The sequence below is a fragment of the Gopherus evgoodei genome, chromosome 20, assembly GCF_007399415.2.
Source record: "Gopherus evgoodei ecotype Sinaloan lineage chromosome 20, rGopEvg1_v1.p, whole genome shotgun sequence".
NCBI classification, from domain to species: domain Eukaryota; kingdom Metazoa; phylum Chordata; order Testudines; family Testudinidae; genus Gopherus; species Gopherus evgoodei.
In genome coordinates, this window is record NC_044341.1 from 14,065,214 (window position 1) to 14,081,558 (window position 16,345).

Genomic DNA, 16,345 nt, shown 5'->3' on the forward strand with positions numbered 1-16,345 from the left:
AAAAATGTTTCCTTTTGACCCAAATTAAATGTTTTCAGTTTTTCATTTTGGCAAGAAAAAAACAAAAAACTCTCAGTTTAAAACAAACCAATGTTTAGCCATATCTTCAGTTTGGCCATTGAACCAAACAATCTATTATTCACTCAGGGCTAATCAGAGAGAACTTGGATGGAGGGCTCACCGGTTGCTCAGTTAGGGGTAGCTTTAAGGCTGCCCTCCATTGCTGTGGGGGGCAATCTCATCTGATGCCAGGATCTGGCCCTTGGTTTATATCAAAGATGAGCAAACCTCAAAAGACATGGGCCTTCTATTCTGATAAGTGCCCATAAATTCATGTGCTTAGTGGAAGGACCTTAACCTTTTGGGAGCTGTAGAAATTGGAGTTAAAACTATAGTGATTGGAACATTTTTGGTTGAAATGAAATTTCCCTAAAAGCACATTATTTCATCACTCCTCTTTGCAATGACATGGATATTGCTTTTTTCATCAGAGACAGAATGTCTCACGCTCAACAACCTGGTACAGTAGTTACAGCATTAAGCAAGGATGTGGGAGATTTTCAAGTCCCTGCTTTGCCTTTTTCAGAGTAGAGTTTATCATCCCAGATCCTTCTAAGGGTAGATCTACACTTACAACGCTGCATTGGCACCACTACACCAAAGTAGCTCTACCACATTGCTGCTAAATGGTACATGTTGTCTTCCAGTCAGCTCTATTTGAAACCTAACAAGAGCACAAGATGTCTGGCGTTTGCTGTTTCCAATGGCGACAGAAATATTGCAAGCACAGTCTCTCGTGGTTCAACTCTTCTTCTGGCCAGACTCTGGAAATGTGGGTGTGAAAAAGATTAATCTGTGAAAATCATCACTGTACGCTGTGCGATTAGTCGCTATCAGGAGAGAAATAGCATTCCACTGAGATGTAACTTTCTTTCTTCCTTCCTTTATTGACTTGCAGCTTCAATAGAAATATCAGCCAAAGTCAAGCAGGGCTCCCCTCCCTCTTGTTTCTGCAGAAACCACCCATGCAATCCATTCTTTTTGCCAGAAGAGAGAGCCATTGATTCAGCAACTCTGCATGAAAAATGCCACTCAGCAAATGGCAGCATAACTATGCTTTCATGTGGTGCTACTGATTACAGCTTAGCAACACAATGCATTATCAGCTAGCTTTAGTAAGGGGTACCACCCAATGAACAGGGTTCTGTCAGTGGCTAAACGTCTCTCTAACAGGATTTATCACTAGCGGTTGGATGCATTCTTTGCATTTTCTTTGTTTGAGGCAAATAAGTGAAGTGAAGTGAAGTGCCCAGGCTAATCAGTAATTCCACTTCTTTAAGCCCACTGACAACCTGCACAGATCGGATATGGGCCTGAACCAAAACCACAGACCTGATCCCTGGGGATGTCTGATATCCAACCAGAAGCCTGGATCCAATGGAAATTTGAACTCAAGCTCCGAGCAGCTGTGAACCCAAAATTCACATCAGTTCCTGAGCTTTGCTGCTTGAGCCTGTGCTTAGGGCAGGTCACGTTTTAGGATGGCGTTGCACAGTGGGGATGCAGCATGGCGCGGTGGCAAGAACTCAGGCTGGGCAGCAAGACACCTGTGTTCTTGTCCTAGTTTTGCCACTGACCTGCTCTGTGACTATGGGCCAATCAGTGTGACTCTTTCTCCTCCCCCTACCCCAGAGTTTCTCTGGCAAGGTGGAACTGTCTGTGGCTATATCTACATCTGGAGCTAGGGGGGTGAGCTGCACTCATATAGACATACCCATGCTAGCTCCAATGGGCCAGCATGCTAAAAAAAACAGCATCGGCGGGATAGTACAAGTAGCAGTGAGTGGTGGGGTTCCAGTGGATTTGTACTCAGGACAGCTAGCCCATGCCCCAGCTGCACGGCTATTTTTAGTGGACTAGCTCAATGGGAGCTGGGGTGCGTATGTCTGCACAAGCTGGGAATCACACCTCCAGCTCCATGTGTAGGTGTATCCTCCCACTCTGTGTATCTCCAGTGCCTGGCGCAATGGAGCCCTGGCCTCAGCGGGAGCCTCTAGTTTATAGGAATAGGATAATAACCCTTTGAATATATTTTCTCAGTTCTCTAGCTGTGCTCATTATGTTCTATGTGGTAGAAAAATGGTAAGAAACCAACAAGAGCAGCAATTCATATGTAACTAGGTCCTCATGCTTGTGCATATTTGGGATCCACCTGAGACTAGCAACCGGCACGAACTTGGAGGGAGGAGCACAGGTTGCAAGGAGGAAGCATTTGGAGGAGGCACCAGGAAGTCAGTCTGTGTGCACATGGCTGGAACACTGGCTGGAGTTGCAGCATCTCTGTCATTAGTTCGCCTCATAAAGAGCTAGTTTTGTTTTACAAACAGGGAGTTGCTCATGCTGTTGCCCATCATGTAGCACATGAAACACTGAGCCTGTGTGGTTTCTTCACAGTGTTTTTCTTGGGTAAAGAGCCAAAGAGACATCAGGGCCACTAGGTGATGTTGTGCTAATAGGAGCATGGCAGCCTTGCTGAGTGGGCTGAGAAGAGGGTCTATAGTAAGGGGAGCCTGTGACAAGTTCAGAGGGTCATAATCAGAGAAGTATTAGGGATGGATAAACTGGTTTGATAAAATAGCTGAGCTGAATCGCCATCCTAGCCCCCAACTGACTCTGAACTGAACCCTACATTTTTTGAGGTTCAAAAATTTCCACCATTATGGTCCACTTTCTCTACCAGTCTCTGACTTTCCCAGCTCCAGATTCCTCCTTGCACTTCTCCTGCGGTGGGTAGCTGTCCTCTGCCCCTTACCAAGGCCTGTGCTCTAGTGATACAATCTAGCCCTTAGCGAACTAGGATAAATCCCTATTTGCAGCAATTCCTAGGTATTCTCTGCATTAGTATAGGGACGTGAGGCAATCCTGTGGATTCTGAGGCAGGCATATCTAATGATTGAAGGCACAGCTGGATGTTTTCAAGTGCTCTCACTGTAGCAATGAATGCAGTCCCCACACCTTGTGAGGCAAGTGGATATGTGAATACCCTCCTCACTTTTGTAATTTTCTTTGCAATATAATGATCCAATTCTTGCTGTTCCTAAAGGAAGACAGTAATAGGCCAAAGTCTCTGCAGCCTTTGCTGGTGGAGTAGCCAGCTTCGGGCTACAGGAGAGATGTAAAACAAATATACTTACCTTGGTCTTTTTGAGCCCCTTCCCTCTGGGAACACAGCTGGGCCAATGCTCTTGGGGTCCTCCTAGCACGTGTCCTAGATATCTGGAAACAGTGGTGTGAATTTTCAAAAGCATGAGGTTTGGGCCTTGCTCTGTTCCCGCTGCAGTCAATGGCAGTTTTTCTATTGACTTTAACAGAAGCAGGATTGGCCCAGCACCTTCCAGGTTTAGATTTCTAACCGGTCAGCCCCACTGACTTTGGCTCACAAGAAGGGAAAACGTGACCTTCGGGCTTGAAAGAAGATGTTAAAAAGAACAAAGCATTTAAAAAAGGAAGTAAAAAGTGCAAAATGTTTATTGTCTATAAGGTCCCTCCCACAACAGGCCAGGAAGCTCAGTAACAGTGGAGAATGAAAAAGAAATGGAAAGACCAGCAGTGAATAAAGATCTGGTTCAGAAACAAGAAGATAAAGCTAGGGGGAAATGGCCAGTTCTCTGACTAGTGGTGTGCTCAGGAATCAGGGCTAAGAAATGGGTAATTGACTTAATGGGCTGGGTCCTCAGCTGATGTAAATTGCTGTAGCTCAAAGGGATGAACTGTGCGTGAGCCTGATTTGCTGATGGGGTAACATTTTTTAGGCTAGTAAAAATGAAAGGGAACAATGAAGAACTTCAGAAGAACCTGAGTGATATGGATGACAGCGCAGACCAGAGCAGGGCAATAATGCACATTGGAAGGAATTATTTTAAACTACTTGGAATGGATTAGTGGGATAAAGATCCTGACAGTTTCATGGCCCACTCAAGAAAGCTGTCTGGTCAGTGTGCACAATGTGTAAAGGGAACCTTGATAGACGCCAATCTACATCTGAGCTTTCCTGGAAACGTCCTGTAGAAAACTGAGTCATGCATGGACATGTGACTTGCCCATTTGACTCCAAGACTCCATTTTGTAGCTGGATTCTACCCTGGGGGGAACAGGGGTTGCCACTCTCAAGAGAGAAACTATATAAGTCTCTGGAAAACCCCTCCATTTTGCCTTCAGCTGGCTCAAGAGATAGCCTCTCCACCCCAAGGAGATGCCTGAAAGAAACTGGAACAAAGGACAGTAACTACTGGAGTGTGAGTGATTGCTGGACCCAGACTAGAAGGTGGCTAGTCTGTAAAAGAAGCTTATTGGAATATCTCCGAGGGTGAGATTTCATCTGTAATCACTTTCTTACTGTATTAGGCTTAGATTTGCATGCTTTATTTTATTTTGCTTGGTAATTTACTTTGTTCTGTTTGTTATTACTCGGAACCACTTAAATCTTACTTTTTGTATTTAATAAAATCACTTTGTACTTATTTATTAACCCAGAGTATATATTAATACCTGGGTGGGGAGGGGGGACAACTGTGCATATCTCTCTATCGGTGCTATAGAGGGTGAGCAATTTATACAGGGTAAAACAGATTTATTTGGGGGTTGAACCGCATTGGGAGTTGGGTATCTGAGTGTTGGAGACAGGAACACTTCGTAAGCTGTTTTCAACTAAGCTTGCAGCTTTCGGGGGATGTGGTTCAGACCTGGGTCTCTGTTTGTAGCAGGCTAGCATGTCTGGCGCAACCAGGCAGGGCACTGAAATCCCAAGCTGGCAGGGAAAGCAGGCTCAGAGATAGTCTTGGCACATCAGGTGGCAGTCCCAAAAGAGGTTTCTGTGATCTAACTCTTCACAATTACAATTCAAAATTATCTTAACAAACGGAGAAATGGTCTGAAATAAATAGGATGAAAATCAATAAGGATAAATGCAAAGTACTCCAATTAGGAAGGAACAATCAATTGCACAAATACAAAATGGGAATTGACTGCCTAGGAAGGAGAACTGTTATACTATGTCAGAAACTAAATATGAGTCCACAATATAACACATCTGAGGAAGTGGGTATTCACCCACAAAAGTTCATGCTCCAAAACGTCTGTTAGTCTATAAGGTGCTACAGGATTCTTTGCTGCTAATAAAACGCTGTTGCAAAAAAAGTGAACATAATTCTGGGAGGTATTACCAGGAGTACTGTAAGTGAGACACTGGAACTAATTCTTCCACTGTACCCAGCATTGATAAGGCCTCAAATGAAGTACTGTGTCTGGGCACCACACTTCAGGAAAGATGTGGACAAATTGGAAGAAATCCAGAAGAGGGCAAAAAACTATTTAAGATCTAGAAAACATGACCTATGAAGTAAGATTGGAAAAAAAGGGCGGGGGTTGTTTAGTCTGGAGAGGAAAAGAGTGAGGGTGGCCATGTTAAGTTTTCAAGTACATAGAAGATTGTTATAAAAAGGATGGTGATAAATTGTCCTTCTTATCCACTGAGGACAGGACCAGAACTAATGTGCTCAAATTGAAGCAAGGGAGATTTAGGATAGACATTAGGAAAAACTTCCTAACTGTCAGGGTGGTTAAGCACTGAAACAAATTACCCAGAGGGGTAGTGGAATCTTCATCATTAGAGGTTTTTAGGAATAGGTTAGACAGACACATGCCAGGGATGGTCTAGATCAGTGGTGGGCAACCTGCATCCTGGGGACCGCATGCGGCCCATCAGGGTAATCCACTGGCGGGCCGCGAGACAGTTTGTTTACACTGACCATCCGCAGACACGGCCGCCCGCAGCTCTCAGTGGCTGTGGTTCGCAGTTAGCTCTGGAAACATGAGGAATGAAAATCCAGCCACTTCCTAGCGGGAGTTGCTACAGCTCTGGGAACCTCTGGGAGCTGGGTTCTGTTCAACCTCACCCTGCCCATTTGGTTCCAGCTGCAGCTTCCTGGTTATTAATGGAGGTGTAAGAAGCAGGACAAGTCAAGCTGGATTGTTCAGCTGAGTGGGGTTTGTGGAGCTTTCGGTTTTGAATCAGAGCACTTGTGATCTGGATTCATTGAGTGAGACTTGGTCCGCCGGACAGCAGAGAAAGAAATGCTAATGTTTTGTGTGATGATCTTTAAGGGTTGATTTTTCTAAAGATATTTCCCAGATTTTTTGTTCATTTCTTCTTCAATGAATAACCAAATCCAAAAAATGAAATATTTTTATAGGAGCTTTGAAATCCGAAAAATATATTTTTTTTTCTGCCAGAAGACAAAAAAAATTTTTTTTAATGTTTGGTTCTCTCATTAAGATGACCAAACTGAAAACTTTCAACTGAATGAAAATTTATTATTTTTTAAAAACCACAAATTAATTTATTTTCCAAACATGTAAAATTTTTCAGTTAAAAATGTGCTTGCTCTTTTAGTGCTAATAAACAGGCCCATTTTGACGAAAATGAAAATTTTCCACAAAAATGTTTCTTTGGACAGCAAAACCATTTCTCTTTTTTTAAAAAAATGTTTAAGTACAAACATTTTGACCCCATTTTAGTCCTGCATCATCATTATTACACAATAGCTTCTCAGAAAAATAGGGGGGGGGGGCTGGTATCATTTGTGATAGAGCCAAAAATAAATAAATAGGTAGTCGCTAACTTTTTTCCTTATCACAAAAATTGGACCAAATCCATCCCTGGTATAAAGACTCTTGGAGCATCTCCCATTGAATTACACCAGGAAGGAATCTAATCCATTGTCTTCTGTTCTGCTTTGGGTTTTGCAATGGCTGTTCCTAAGACCTGACAAAAATCCTGTAGCATGTGATTGCTAGGTTTTGGTTTTTTTGTTTGTTTGTTTTTTATTGTTACACTGTGAATTATCCATTGTAGACAGGTTAGGAGGAATGTATTGTCCTGGCATTCTCTTCCCAAAGGCCAGTATCAGACAGTAGAGTGACCTGTTCTTTAGCACATAATAAAGAAAAATCATATTACACTGAGCACAAAGCTACGTGAGAGTTTGGAATATGCCCAGCCATCTCTCAGTGAAGTAACGACTGTATTTGCTAGAGAGCTTGGGAGACCCAGCTGAAAGGAGGCCCTGTCTTTGTCCCTATTTCATTGAGTTTTCTGTCTAGTTTGTAATCTCCAAGGTGCACTGAGCCACTAGCAAACTGACAGGAGGGCTTTGTGGGAAACTTTAATACCCTTCCATCATTGTCCCCTGCTCCCACTGCTACTACTGTCTCTCCCTGGAAAGGTCTTGCTGGAGATAAAGTTTCCCGTGCACGTGCGGAACTGCTCTTAAGGGGGTGAGCTGTAGGTCAGGTTCAAAGAGGAGGGGAAAAGTCCCTCTGAAGCTATTCCCAGTTCCACAGGACCACTGCCAATTCATTCATGCTGCTTGGCTTCAGGGAATAAAGCTCTAGGGGAGCAGAGGAGAGTTCTCTAGCAGATTCAAGCAGGAATTTTGATGCCTCAGGTTCTGCATTCAGAAGGAGCCTTCAAGTGTGGGATGAAGAAGCAGTTGGCTCTAAGGAGCTGCTCTCTGAGATGCAGGAGTTTCCTTATCACCCCTGTTGGCCTAGAAGCTGGCAATGCTAGACATGTAGCGGCGAGTCAGATGATGTGTGTGGACAGCACTACATTCAGTGACAAGGGCCAGCATGCCCCATCCAGAGGCATGGAGTGCGGATTGAACATTTTAAATGGATTTTCTTAGACAAAACAGGGCCATTTTCAATCACTGGAAATAAAATTTTACATTTTTAAACTGAAGAATTTGGGGAGTTTGATTGTCTGGATGAAAACATGAAAAATGTTGGCCAATCGGGAAAAAAGAATCATTTTTCTCAAAAGTGTTCACAGGTATGAGGACTGGAGAAGTGAAAGGCTTCTAAAAGCTCACGGGGTGGAAAATTCCATACATGGAGCGAAGCAGAGATGATGAGGTGGGAGATGCAATCAATAGATTTTGTGCATTTCCAGACTGCTGGTGGATCAGTGTCTTACTTCATTTTAATCCGGCCCTGGGGGCAAGGAAGGAAGACTCTAGAATCTCCTCTTTTAACCCAGTGATGGACACACTCCAAAAGGCCCAAAGGACAGTTTGGGTCTGAATGAGCCCAGATGAGTTTGAAGCTATTTGGGACTTGGGCTGCAAATACCATTGAATCAGCACCTAGATACTATGCTTCAGTGAGAGGACTGTATAAACACAACACATTAGATAGCAGTCCTGTTTCTAACAGGGATAGATACATCACCCCAGGCTGCCTCTCTTGGGTAATTTACCATTTCTGTTTCCATGAGTAACACCTGAAAGCAGTGAAAGGCAAAATATACCTGTGGGACAGAATGAACAATTTTGAATCTCCAAAAAAGATTAAAGTTGAGTCCATTCTTATTCTATTTGCACGAACTTGGCCAGAATCACAGCCAGGATTATCCCAGGATTTCAAAGCACTTTACAAACATTAATTATTATTAATAATGATAATAGTAGTAATAATAATAATACCAAACTATTATGCACTTCCCTTATATCCATTGGTGAGGTGAATGTCATTACATTAGGCATGAAGTATCATTAAAATTAGGCTTGGCAACACCCCTGTGTGGGAGTAAAAAGTTATTACACTTTACACCATTTTACACCTAGCCACACTTCATCCCTAAGTGCCTTGCCCAAAGTCATACACAGCCAGTGGCAAAAGTGAGAAAAGAAGACAATTCTGGCTTCCAGGCCGCTGCTCTCACTTCTACAGGAAGGATGTTTTTGTGATTATGGCACCGAACTGAGCTTCAGAAGATATAGGTTCCATACCTAACTCTGCCACAGACTTACCGTGTGACCTTGGGAAAATTAGATTTTCAAAAGTGCTCAGTTTTGGCCCTGCCTTCAATGTCTGTGCCTCAGTTTCCCCTCTGTGAACTTGGGCATAAAAGAGTGATGTGAGGTAAATCCATTCATATTTGTTAGGTATGCTGATGCTAGAGTGACGGGGGGCATAGACGGTAGGTGCGTGGAGAGATCTGATCCCCACCTATTGGCACCACTGTTCAGTAATGCCTGGTTGATTTCTGGCTACTCCAACCATTAAAATGCTAGTGTCGGGCTGTTTGTTTGTTTTTCCAGGTGTGGTCACCTTTTTACGAGATGCATTTCTTGCATTTAGGCTTTGCTGGTTGTTGGGGGTTTGTTTGTTTGTTTGTTTGTTTGTTTGTTTGTTTTTGCTGCCTTTGGCTTCTATCCCCTCTCCTTTTCGCACACACCTCCACATGGCCGGCTTCCCCATTCCTCTGCTAGCAGGAGAGGAAAAAGGAAAGAAACTGACATTACAGAAATGTTAGAGCTGGGAGCGGGGGGAAACCTTCTTCAAACAGCTGGTTTCCTGATTGGTTGGGATGGAAGCTCTGGTTGCCCATGTTAAGCCCTTGCTTATTTTTCTGCTCCCGTCTGGCTAGCAGAGAGCCTGGGAAGCCAGTTTTGGGCATGTGGGCCTAGGCTGCGTCATGACTAATGTTTAGTTAGAACCCAAGCTTCTAATGAAACGAGCTTTCTGCATGCACAGAAGGGAGCGGTTTCCCCCAACTGTCACTGAGCTGAGACAGGTGTAGCCAAATTCAGAGGTGAGGAGCCAGGGGAAGGCAGATGTTGTTGTTGTTATATGGGAGGGCTTCAAAAAAGAACTAGATAAGTTCATGGAGGACAGGTCCATCAATGGCTATTGGCCAGGATGGGCAGGGACAGTGTCCGTAGCCTCTGTTTGCCAGAAGCTGGGAATGGGCGACAGGGGATGGATGGATTACTTGATGATAACCTGTTCTGTTCATTCAGAAGGCAGGATACTGGACTAAAAGGACCTTTGGTCTTACCCGGTATGACCGTTCTTATGTTAAAAACCAACCTAGACCATGATCTCACTGCCCCACACTCACTACATGGACAGAGAAAGAGGTGGTCTCTGCCCCAAAGAGCTCACCATCTCAATAGTGAAGACAGACAAGAAGTGGGCTGGAGGGATGGGGGAATTAAGGTTTCCAGGGCAACCTTAATTGTGACATTTCCTACCTTGTGAGTTCGAGGTGGGGTTTTTTCAAAGGCAAAAAGAAGAGTGAGGCACCAAGGCCCAGATTGTCAAAGTGAGTTAGGCACCTAATTCCCATTGAAATAAATGGGAATTAGGCACCTACATACCTTTGAGGATCTGAGGCAAAGATGACTTTCAATGAGAATTGAGTCCCCAGTTGCTCTGTCTGTCTAGAAAACCAGCCTCCTTGCCACTGCAAAATTAAAAGTCCTTCAATGTCATCTCTTTGGCTGGGATGTTAGTAAAGACGGCCATTGCCACAGAGATAACAATCACTTTTTCCCTGTCCCAAATAGTGTGTGTGGAGCTTTGGCCATTTTCTTCAACTTTTCCAGTCTCTGATTAGACAGAAGGAAGGAGGATTGTGGGGGAAGGGAGAGTGACACTGACTTCTCCCAGTGCAACGGATCAGCAGATAATTCACTTACCTTGTTAATCTCAGGAGACCTCACACGGGCCCCTTCTGAGTCACTGAACGCCCTATTGATGGCAAACTGGATCGCCAAGCCCGTCATGGTGCCCGTGGAGAGCGGCTTGATCTTGCGGACTGCTTGCAGCAGGCTGGCTTTGGTCCAATGGGTCTTGAGGGAGAACTCGTTCTTGACTGTGCTGGCATAATTGATCACCCCCACCCGAGTGGCATTGGGGCCCACATCGAGGGACTCGATGACCTGGGACAAGAAGACTTTGACCTGCTCAAATTCATGGGGGCGCACGCTGCGGGAGCTGTCTATGATGAACACCAGGTCGGTGGGTCTTGTCCTACACAGAGCACCTGCACAAGAGAAGTGGGAGGAGAAAGATGAAGAAATAAGACTACAGAAAAAAATAGTGAGGTTCGGGGGTCAGAGCAGGATGCTGGGGAGTCAAGACTTACTGGTTCTTGTGGGGAGACAGAGTTCTACTGGGTTATGGCACAGACCTGGGTGTCAGGATGCCTAGGTCCTATTGCATCTGACGAAGTGGGTATTCACCCACGAAAGCTCATGCTCCAAAACGTCTGTTAGTCTATAAGGTGCCACAGGATTCTTCGCTGCTATTATAGGTCCTGTTTGTAGCTCCAGAGAGCTTACAATTGAAACAGATCAGACAGATCCGGGAGTGGGGGAGTGGAACACACCAGCAGAATGAACAATGTGGCAGCAGCAAATGGCACCTTAGTTCCACAATTTTTGGAGGGGGACTGGTTTTAGTTAGGAGGGAATCCTCTAAATAGAAAGAAATGTGAAGGGAGAGCGGACACTGGAGAGAGGGCAGGTGAGGGGACAGGAAAGTGGAGAGAAGAGGGTAAGCGAGACAGATGCAGGTTACAATGGAGGATTGTGAATCAGGGCTCCTAGCTCCTATGCATGGGTCTTTGTAGATGACAGAGAGTGAGGTCTAGCGGGTCAAAGCTGGGTCATTGCTCTGCATGAGACTGGGCAAGTCACTCACTGCCCCGTGACTCAGTTTCCCCATTTGTAAAACCAGTGAGATGATGATAAATATTTACTTATCTCATGGGGCAAAGTGGGAACTAATTAATTAATGTTTATAAATGTTCTTTTACTTTGTGTACAAGAAAAGTATTTTTATTGGTTAAAAAACATAACACCACGTACAAATACGTGTACTTATAATGCACAGAGATGATGAGATAATAATATTTGGCATTTGTGGGGCTGGATTCACCACTCCAGTTTTATGCTGATATGCTGATGAAACTTTCAGTGCAGTCGCAATGGAGTAAAACAGCAGTGGAGCAGACCAATTGTTTGAAGCACCTTTCTCAGATGCCCTGCAAACGCTTTGCAAAAATTAACACACAAATTCCCACAACAAGTCAGTGCAGTAAGTATTATTATTCCCATTTCAGAGACAGATAAACAGAGGCACATCTAGGTATTAAATAACTACCTCACATCTCCGGGGGTCAGTAGAGGTGGAAATAGAACCCAGGAGTCCTGACTCATAGAACCCCCGGTATAACACTTAAAGCAGTAGTTCTCAACTAGGGGTACGTGTATTCCTGGGAGTACACAAGGCTCTTTCAGGGTGTACATCAACTCATCTAGATATTTGCCTGGTTTTACAACAGCCTACATAGAAAGCACGAGCGAAGTCAGTACAAAATAAAATTTCATGCAGACAATGACTTGTTTGTACTGCTCTGTACACTGTACGATGAAGTGTAAATACAATGTTTATAGTCCAGCTGATTGATTTTATAATTATATGGTAAAAATGAGCAAGTCAGCAATTTTTCAATAACAGTGTGGCTGTGACACTTCTGTATGTTTTTGTCTGGGTAAGTAAATAGTTTTTAGTGAGGTGTAACTTGGGGGTATGCAAGACAAATCAGACTCCTGAAAAGGGTACAGTAATCTGGAAAGGTTGAGAGCCCCTGCATTAAAGCACGTTTCCTATTGGTATCACATCACGAAGCACTGGTGATTATACTGTAAAGAGTAAGGCTGCACTAGACAAGTGAATCAGTGTGAAAATGTAAAATAGATTGACCTAAGACTACATATTTCCCATGTAACATCTATGTTTCCTTGGTAAGATCAGTAATAAACATGGTGGAGAAAACTATTGGTGGTCAAAATGCTTTGGGGTGCAGCTGGATGGAATTTCTCAAAACTGACCATTTTGATGAGATTTTGTTCATCAACATTTCAAACTGTGACCAAAAAAATAAAAATAAAAAGGGTTGATATTTTTATGAACATTTCCCAAATTGCCTCATTTAGCCTGCCTCTGTGAGGTTCTGTTCTCCTGTGCTCTGTTAATATTTCATTTTCACTCGGGGAGGATACAGGGTCTGTGATACAGGGAAAAGTTCTGTCAGACTTTGTTGGAGGATTGTTACACGCAAGCTTTATGACCAGCAAGTCTGTCTAAAATTAAGACATAGATTTAGAAGTTGGTCATCAGTGTGGAATGCAACTAATCTCTCACGCTATTAGACATATGAAAACAAATATCCTGCTGTACATCCATGAAGACAGATCATCAGGTGAGTTTCCTGAAAGCCTCTAGGTCTGAATGTGTCACTGGCTTCAGAATAAAGTATCTCTAAACAACACAATGTGCAGGAGGGATTCAAGGAGGAATTAGTCAGTAGGACACAGTGGTTGCCATTGAAAAGTAACCATTTACCTCAGGGGCTGGTTTCACTTCACTTCCATATTTCATTGCAGGAAATAGAAACTGTCGGTTTATAATCAGTCTTACATAGTGCTTTAATTCTTAGACCAAAAAAGAACTTTATGAAGTGTCATTATGCCCATTTTACAGGTAGGGACACTGAGGCACTGAGCTTTGCCCAAGGTCATGCAGTATGTCCCTGGTGGATCAAGGAATGGACAATAGGTCTCCTGATTCCCACTCCAGTGACCTAAGCACCATTTGGGGTTTTTTTTTGTTGTTTGTTTTTTTAATTGTTAACTGCTGCCAAGAAATAAGGGTGGTACCAAAGCATTGAAGTGTGGGATAAGGACTGACTGAGCAACAAAAGATTTTAGAAACAACTTTTTTGCAAAACGCTTTTGTATTTTTGTCCCAAACAACTTTTTTTTTAATCTCTTCTTATGGAATTAAAATGTATTTATGGGGAAATAAAGGGAGAGTATTGGAAAATCAAAAGCAAGTCTAGCTAATTGTGTCCAGCCCCAGAAGGTTTCCTAGTCTATTCAGGAAGAACTATGCCAGAACAATTAGTCCTGAATAACTCCACAGATGGACATTTTCATTCTGGCAGAGGAGTGCCTTTTTCCAAAATAGCTTCATTGATTTTGGAAGTGGATTAAATTAAACCAAAAACAGCACTTTTATTTTGGAATAAAAATGGCCACATGTGGACTTATTCCAGAGTAGATACTCCACTTTAAAGCCACTGTCTACCTTATTCTGGAATAACTTTTATAATAGTCAAACTCTTATGGCAATGAAACAGAGTTTGGGGAGCACCATGGTGCTGTATTAATTAAAGAAACAGAAAACTGTTGATAACTCAGAATTAAAACATGTTTATATTACAAGCAGCCTTCAATCATACTAGAAATATAGTGGATTGGATGAATGGTCCATCTGTCATTTCCTGACTCTGGTAATATCTAGTACTGGATGGTTCAGGTGTAGAGATACCATCTCTTCACAAAGCTGATCAGTTGGGCAGTCTGGGAAGAACATTCCTTTCTCTAAGTGGCTATCTCATGCCTTGCAGCATGTAGTCACATCACCCTTATCATTGCTGTGATCTGCACAGGTAGAAATGTTTTAGAATGTCCCAAAATCACTCAGCCTTTTTACAAATCCAGCCCCAATATTTGTCTTGACCACCTCCTGCAGCCATGAGTTCCGCAGATTGGCTGAACATTAATTGTCGCCTGTAACTTCATCCACTCCCTACCAGATCAGTTAGTGGACTGATTTCTTTACCATTTTTACAAGCCTCTTTCACTATTTGCTTTTCCTTTTAAATTCAACGCTCGTGCATTTGTTATATATTATTTGTAATACCACAGTGCCTAAGAGCCGACAACATGCACCAGAACCTCATGGTGCTAAATGTTTTACAAACACAGAACAAGCCAATAGCCCCTGCCCCAAAGACCAGAGATAACAGGTGCAGACGGACAGACTGGGAGTACAAGAAAACAATATGACAGTGTTGTTCAGCATGATAGGCACTGAACTCAGCACACTGGCTGCCTACCATTGTCAAATATTTTGTAGCTGGGAAATGGGGATTTGCAGACATTAAAATTAACCATCCTTCTTCGAGGATGCTCACAGGGTATCTCTTGGGCAGCTTGTCTCTAAGGCAAATCCTGTCATCCCAATTCAGGCAAAATCTACAATTAACTTCAACAAACTGAAGGGAATTCACTGAAAGTTTGCTTGACAAAGGACTACATTAAAACCTTAAGAAGGACCAACCTCAAAACCAATCCATTCCACTTTACTGGGAAAGGTGAATCAGCGCTAGGAATGTCTGATCAATCCAGGCCAATTTGCTTCTTGAATTCCCCAAACAAAACCAGCTCTTTGAGGAATGGTTTGAGAGAAGAAGAAAGTTCTATTCAGGACATAAAGAGGGCACAGGACAGCTCCTTTAATGGCAATGCCTCCTCCAGCTAAAAGGAACTGGACCTGATACTATGCTGAAGACACACTGAAGCAGCTTCTGTTAACAGTGTCTGTGCCATTCACATGGCTCTAATTCTTCAATAATGAAGCAAGCAGGAGAACGCAACACAGACACCAGGATTTTGCTGCCTTGGTCAACTATTTACAAAAGATTCTTTGCACAGTCCTGCAATCTGTTTGGTGTCATTTTTCTCCTTTTCTCCTCCTTGTGTTCGCATCTGCCCTAGCAGGATGGCTTCAGGTGACGAGAAGGTATCGCAACCAAACTGACCTCTTCACTTACCTCCGGGCTGAGGGGGAGCCCCGTAAATGCCATGATCCTGGAAGAGAAGAAGCACAGAGAGCAAGAAGCCAGAGAAAATCCTGTCCATGGTTGCTCAGAAGCTGGAGGCAGAGTGACAGGCAAGAGGCTTGGGCCAGAGGTATTAACATGCCGCTCCTCGGAGAGGCAGCAGGCCAGCCTCTGACACATGTGACATATCTGGGGGGAGGGCAAGGTTGGGAGTGGGGAGGGAGAAAAAGCAGAAGAAAACTTTGAATTACATGAAGGGTTGCCTGGCTTTGTCCCGCCCCTGGGGCTTTCCACAAGGGGTTCATTGCTTGGGAAGGGGATGGGAAGTAAGAAAGAGGACCCACTACTGCCTGGAATGTGGAGAATCTGAGACCTGGACAGTGGGGCCAGTGAAACCAGGTTGGGGAAAGGGGTTAACCTGTCATTCACTGGCTTTAATCTGCACAGCCTGATGTTTGCTCCACTCAGTAAATAGACTGCGGTGTAAGGGGCTAGCATCCTTCCTGAGCCTAAGACTGGAGGGGGTGGGAGAGTGGGACAGGAACAAGGTCACACAAACCACCCCTTAGACATCCAGCTCGGCACGTGAAATGCAGGCCTCAGGATTTAGGAAACATCTGCCTTGTGGTGGGCTCCCCCCTCCCCCCCTCACACGGCTTTTTAATAATCAGCAGGCAAAAATATCAATCTGCTAAGATAGGAGTGAGGGAGTAGAGGGGAATGAAAGGACTGGAATTAGCTTAGTGAGACAAACCCAAAGTAATGTGAAATGGGAGTTAATTTCAGGGGGAAATTGTTACATCC

The 16,345-nt window shown here is 43.7% G+C and overlaps 1 protein-coding gene across 1 annotated transcript in view; it reads right to left on the bottom strand.

Annotated features, from left to right (window-relative positions):
* The window catches only part of MATN1 (matrilin 1), a 32,903-nt gene extending 17,283 nt beyond the window's left edge, over positions 1 to 15,620 (bottom strand). Inside the window, exons 1-2 of the mRNA XM_030539039.1 lie at positions 15,533 to 15,620; positions 10,545 to 10,891 (exon numbers count right to left, since the gene is read on the bottom strand). Of these exons, the coding sequence (XP_030394899.1) occupies positions 10,545 to 10,891; positions 15,533 to 15,620 (435 nt within the window). The remainder of the gene's footprint in view (positions 1 to 10,544; positions 10,892 to 15,532) is intronic.
* Positions 15,621 to 16,345: the final 725 nt, after the last annotated feature.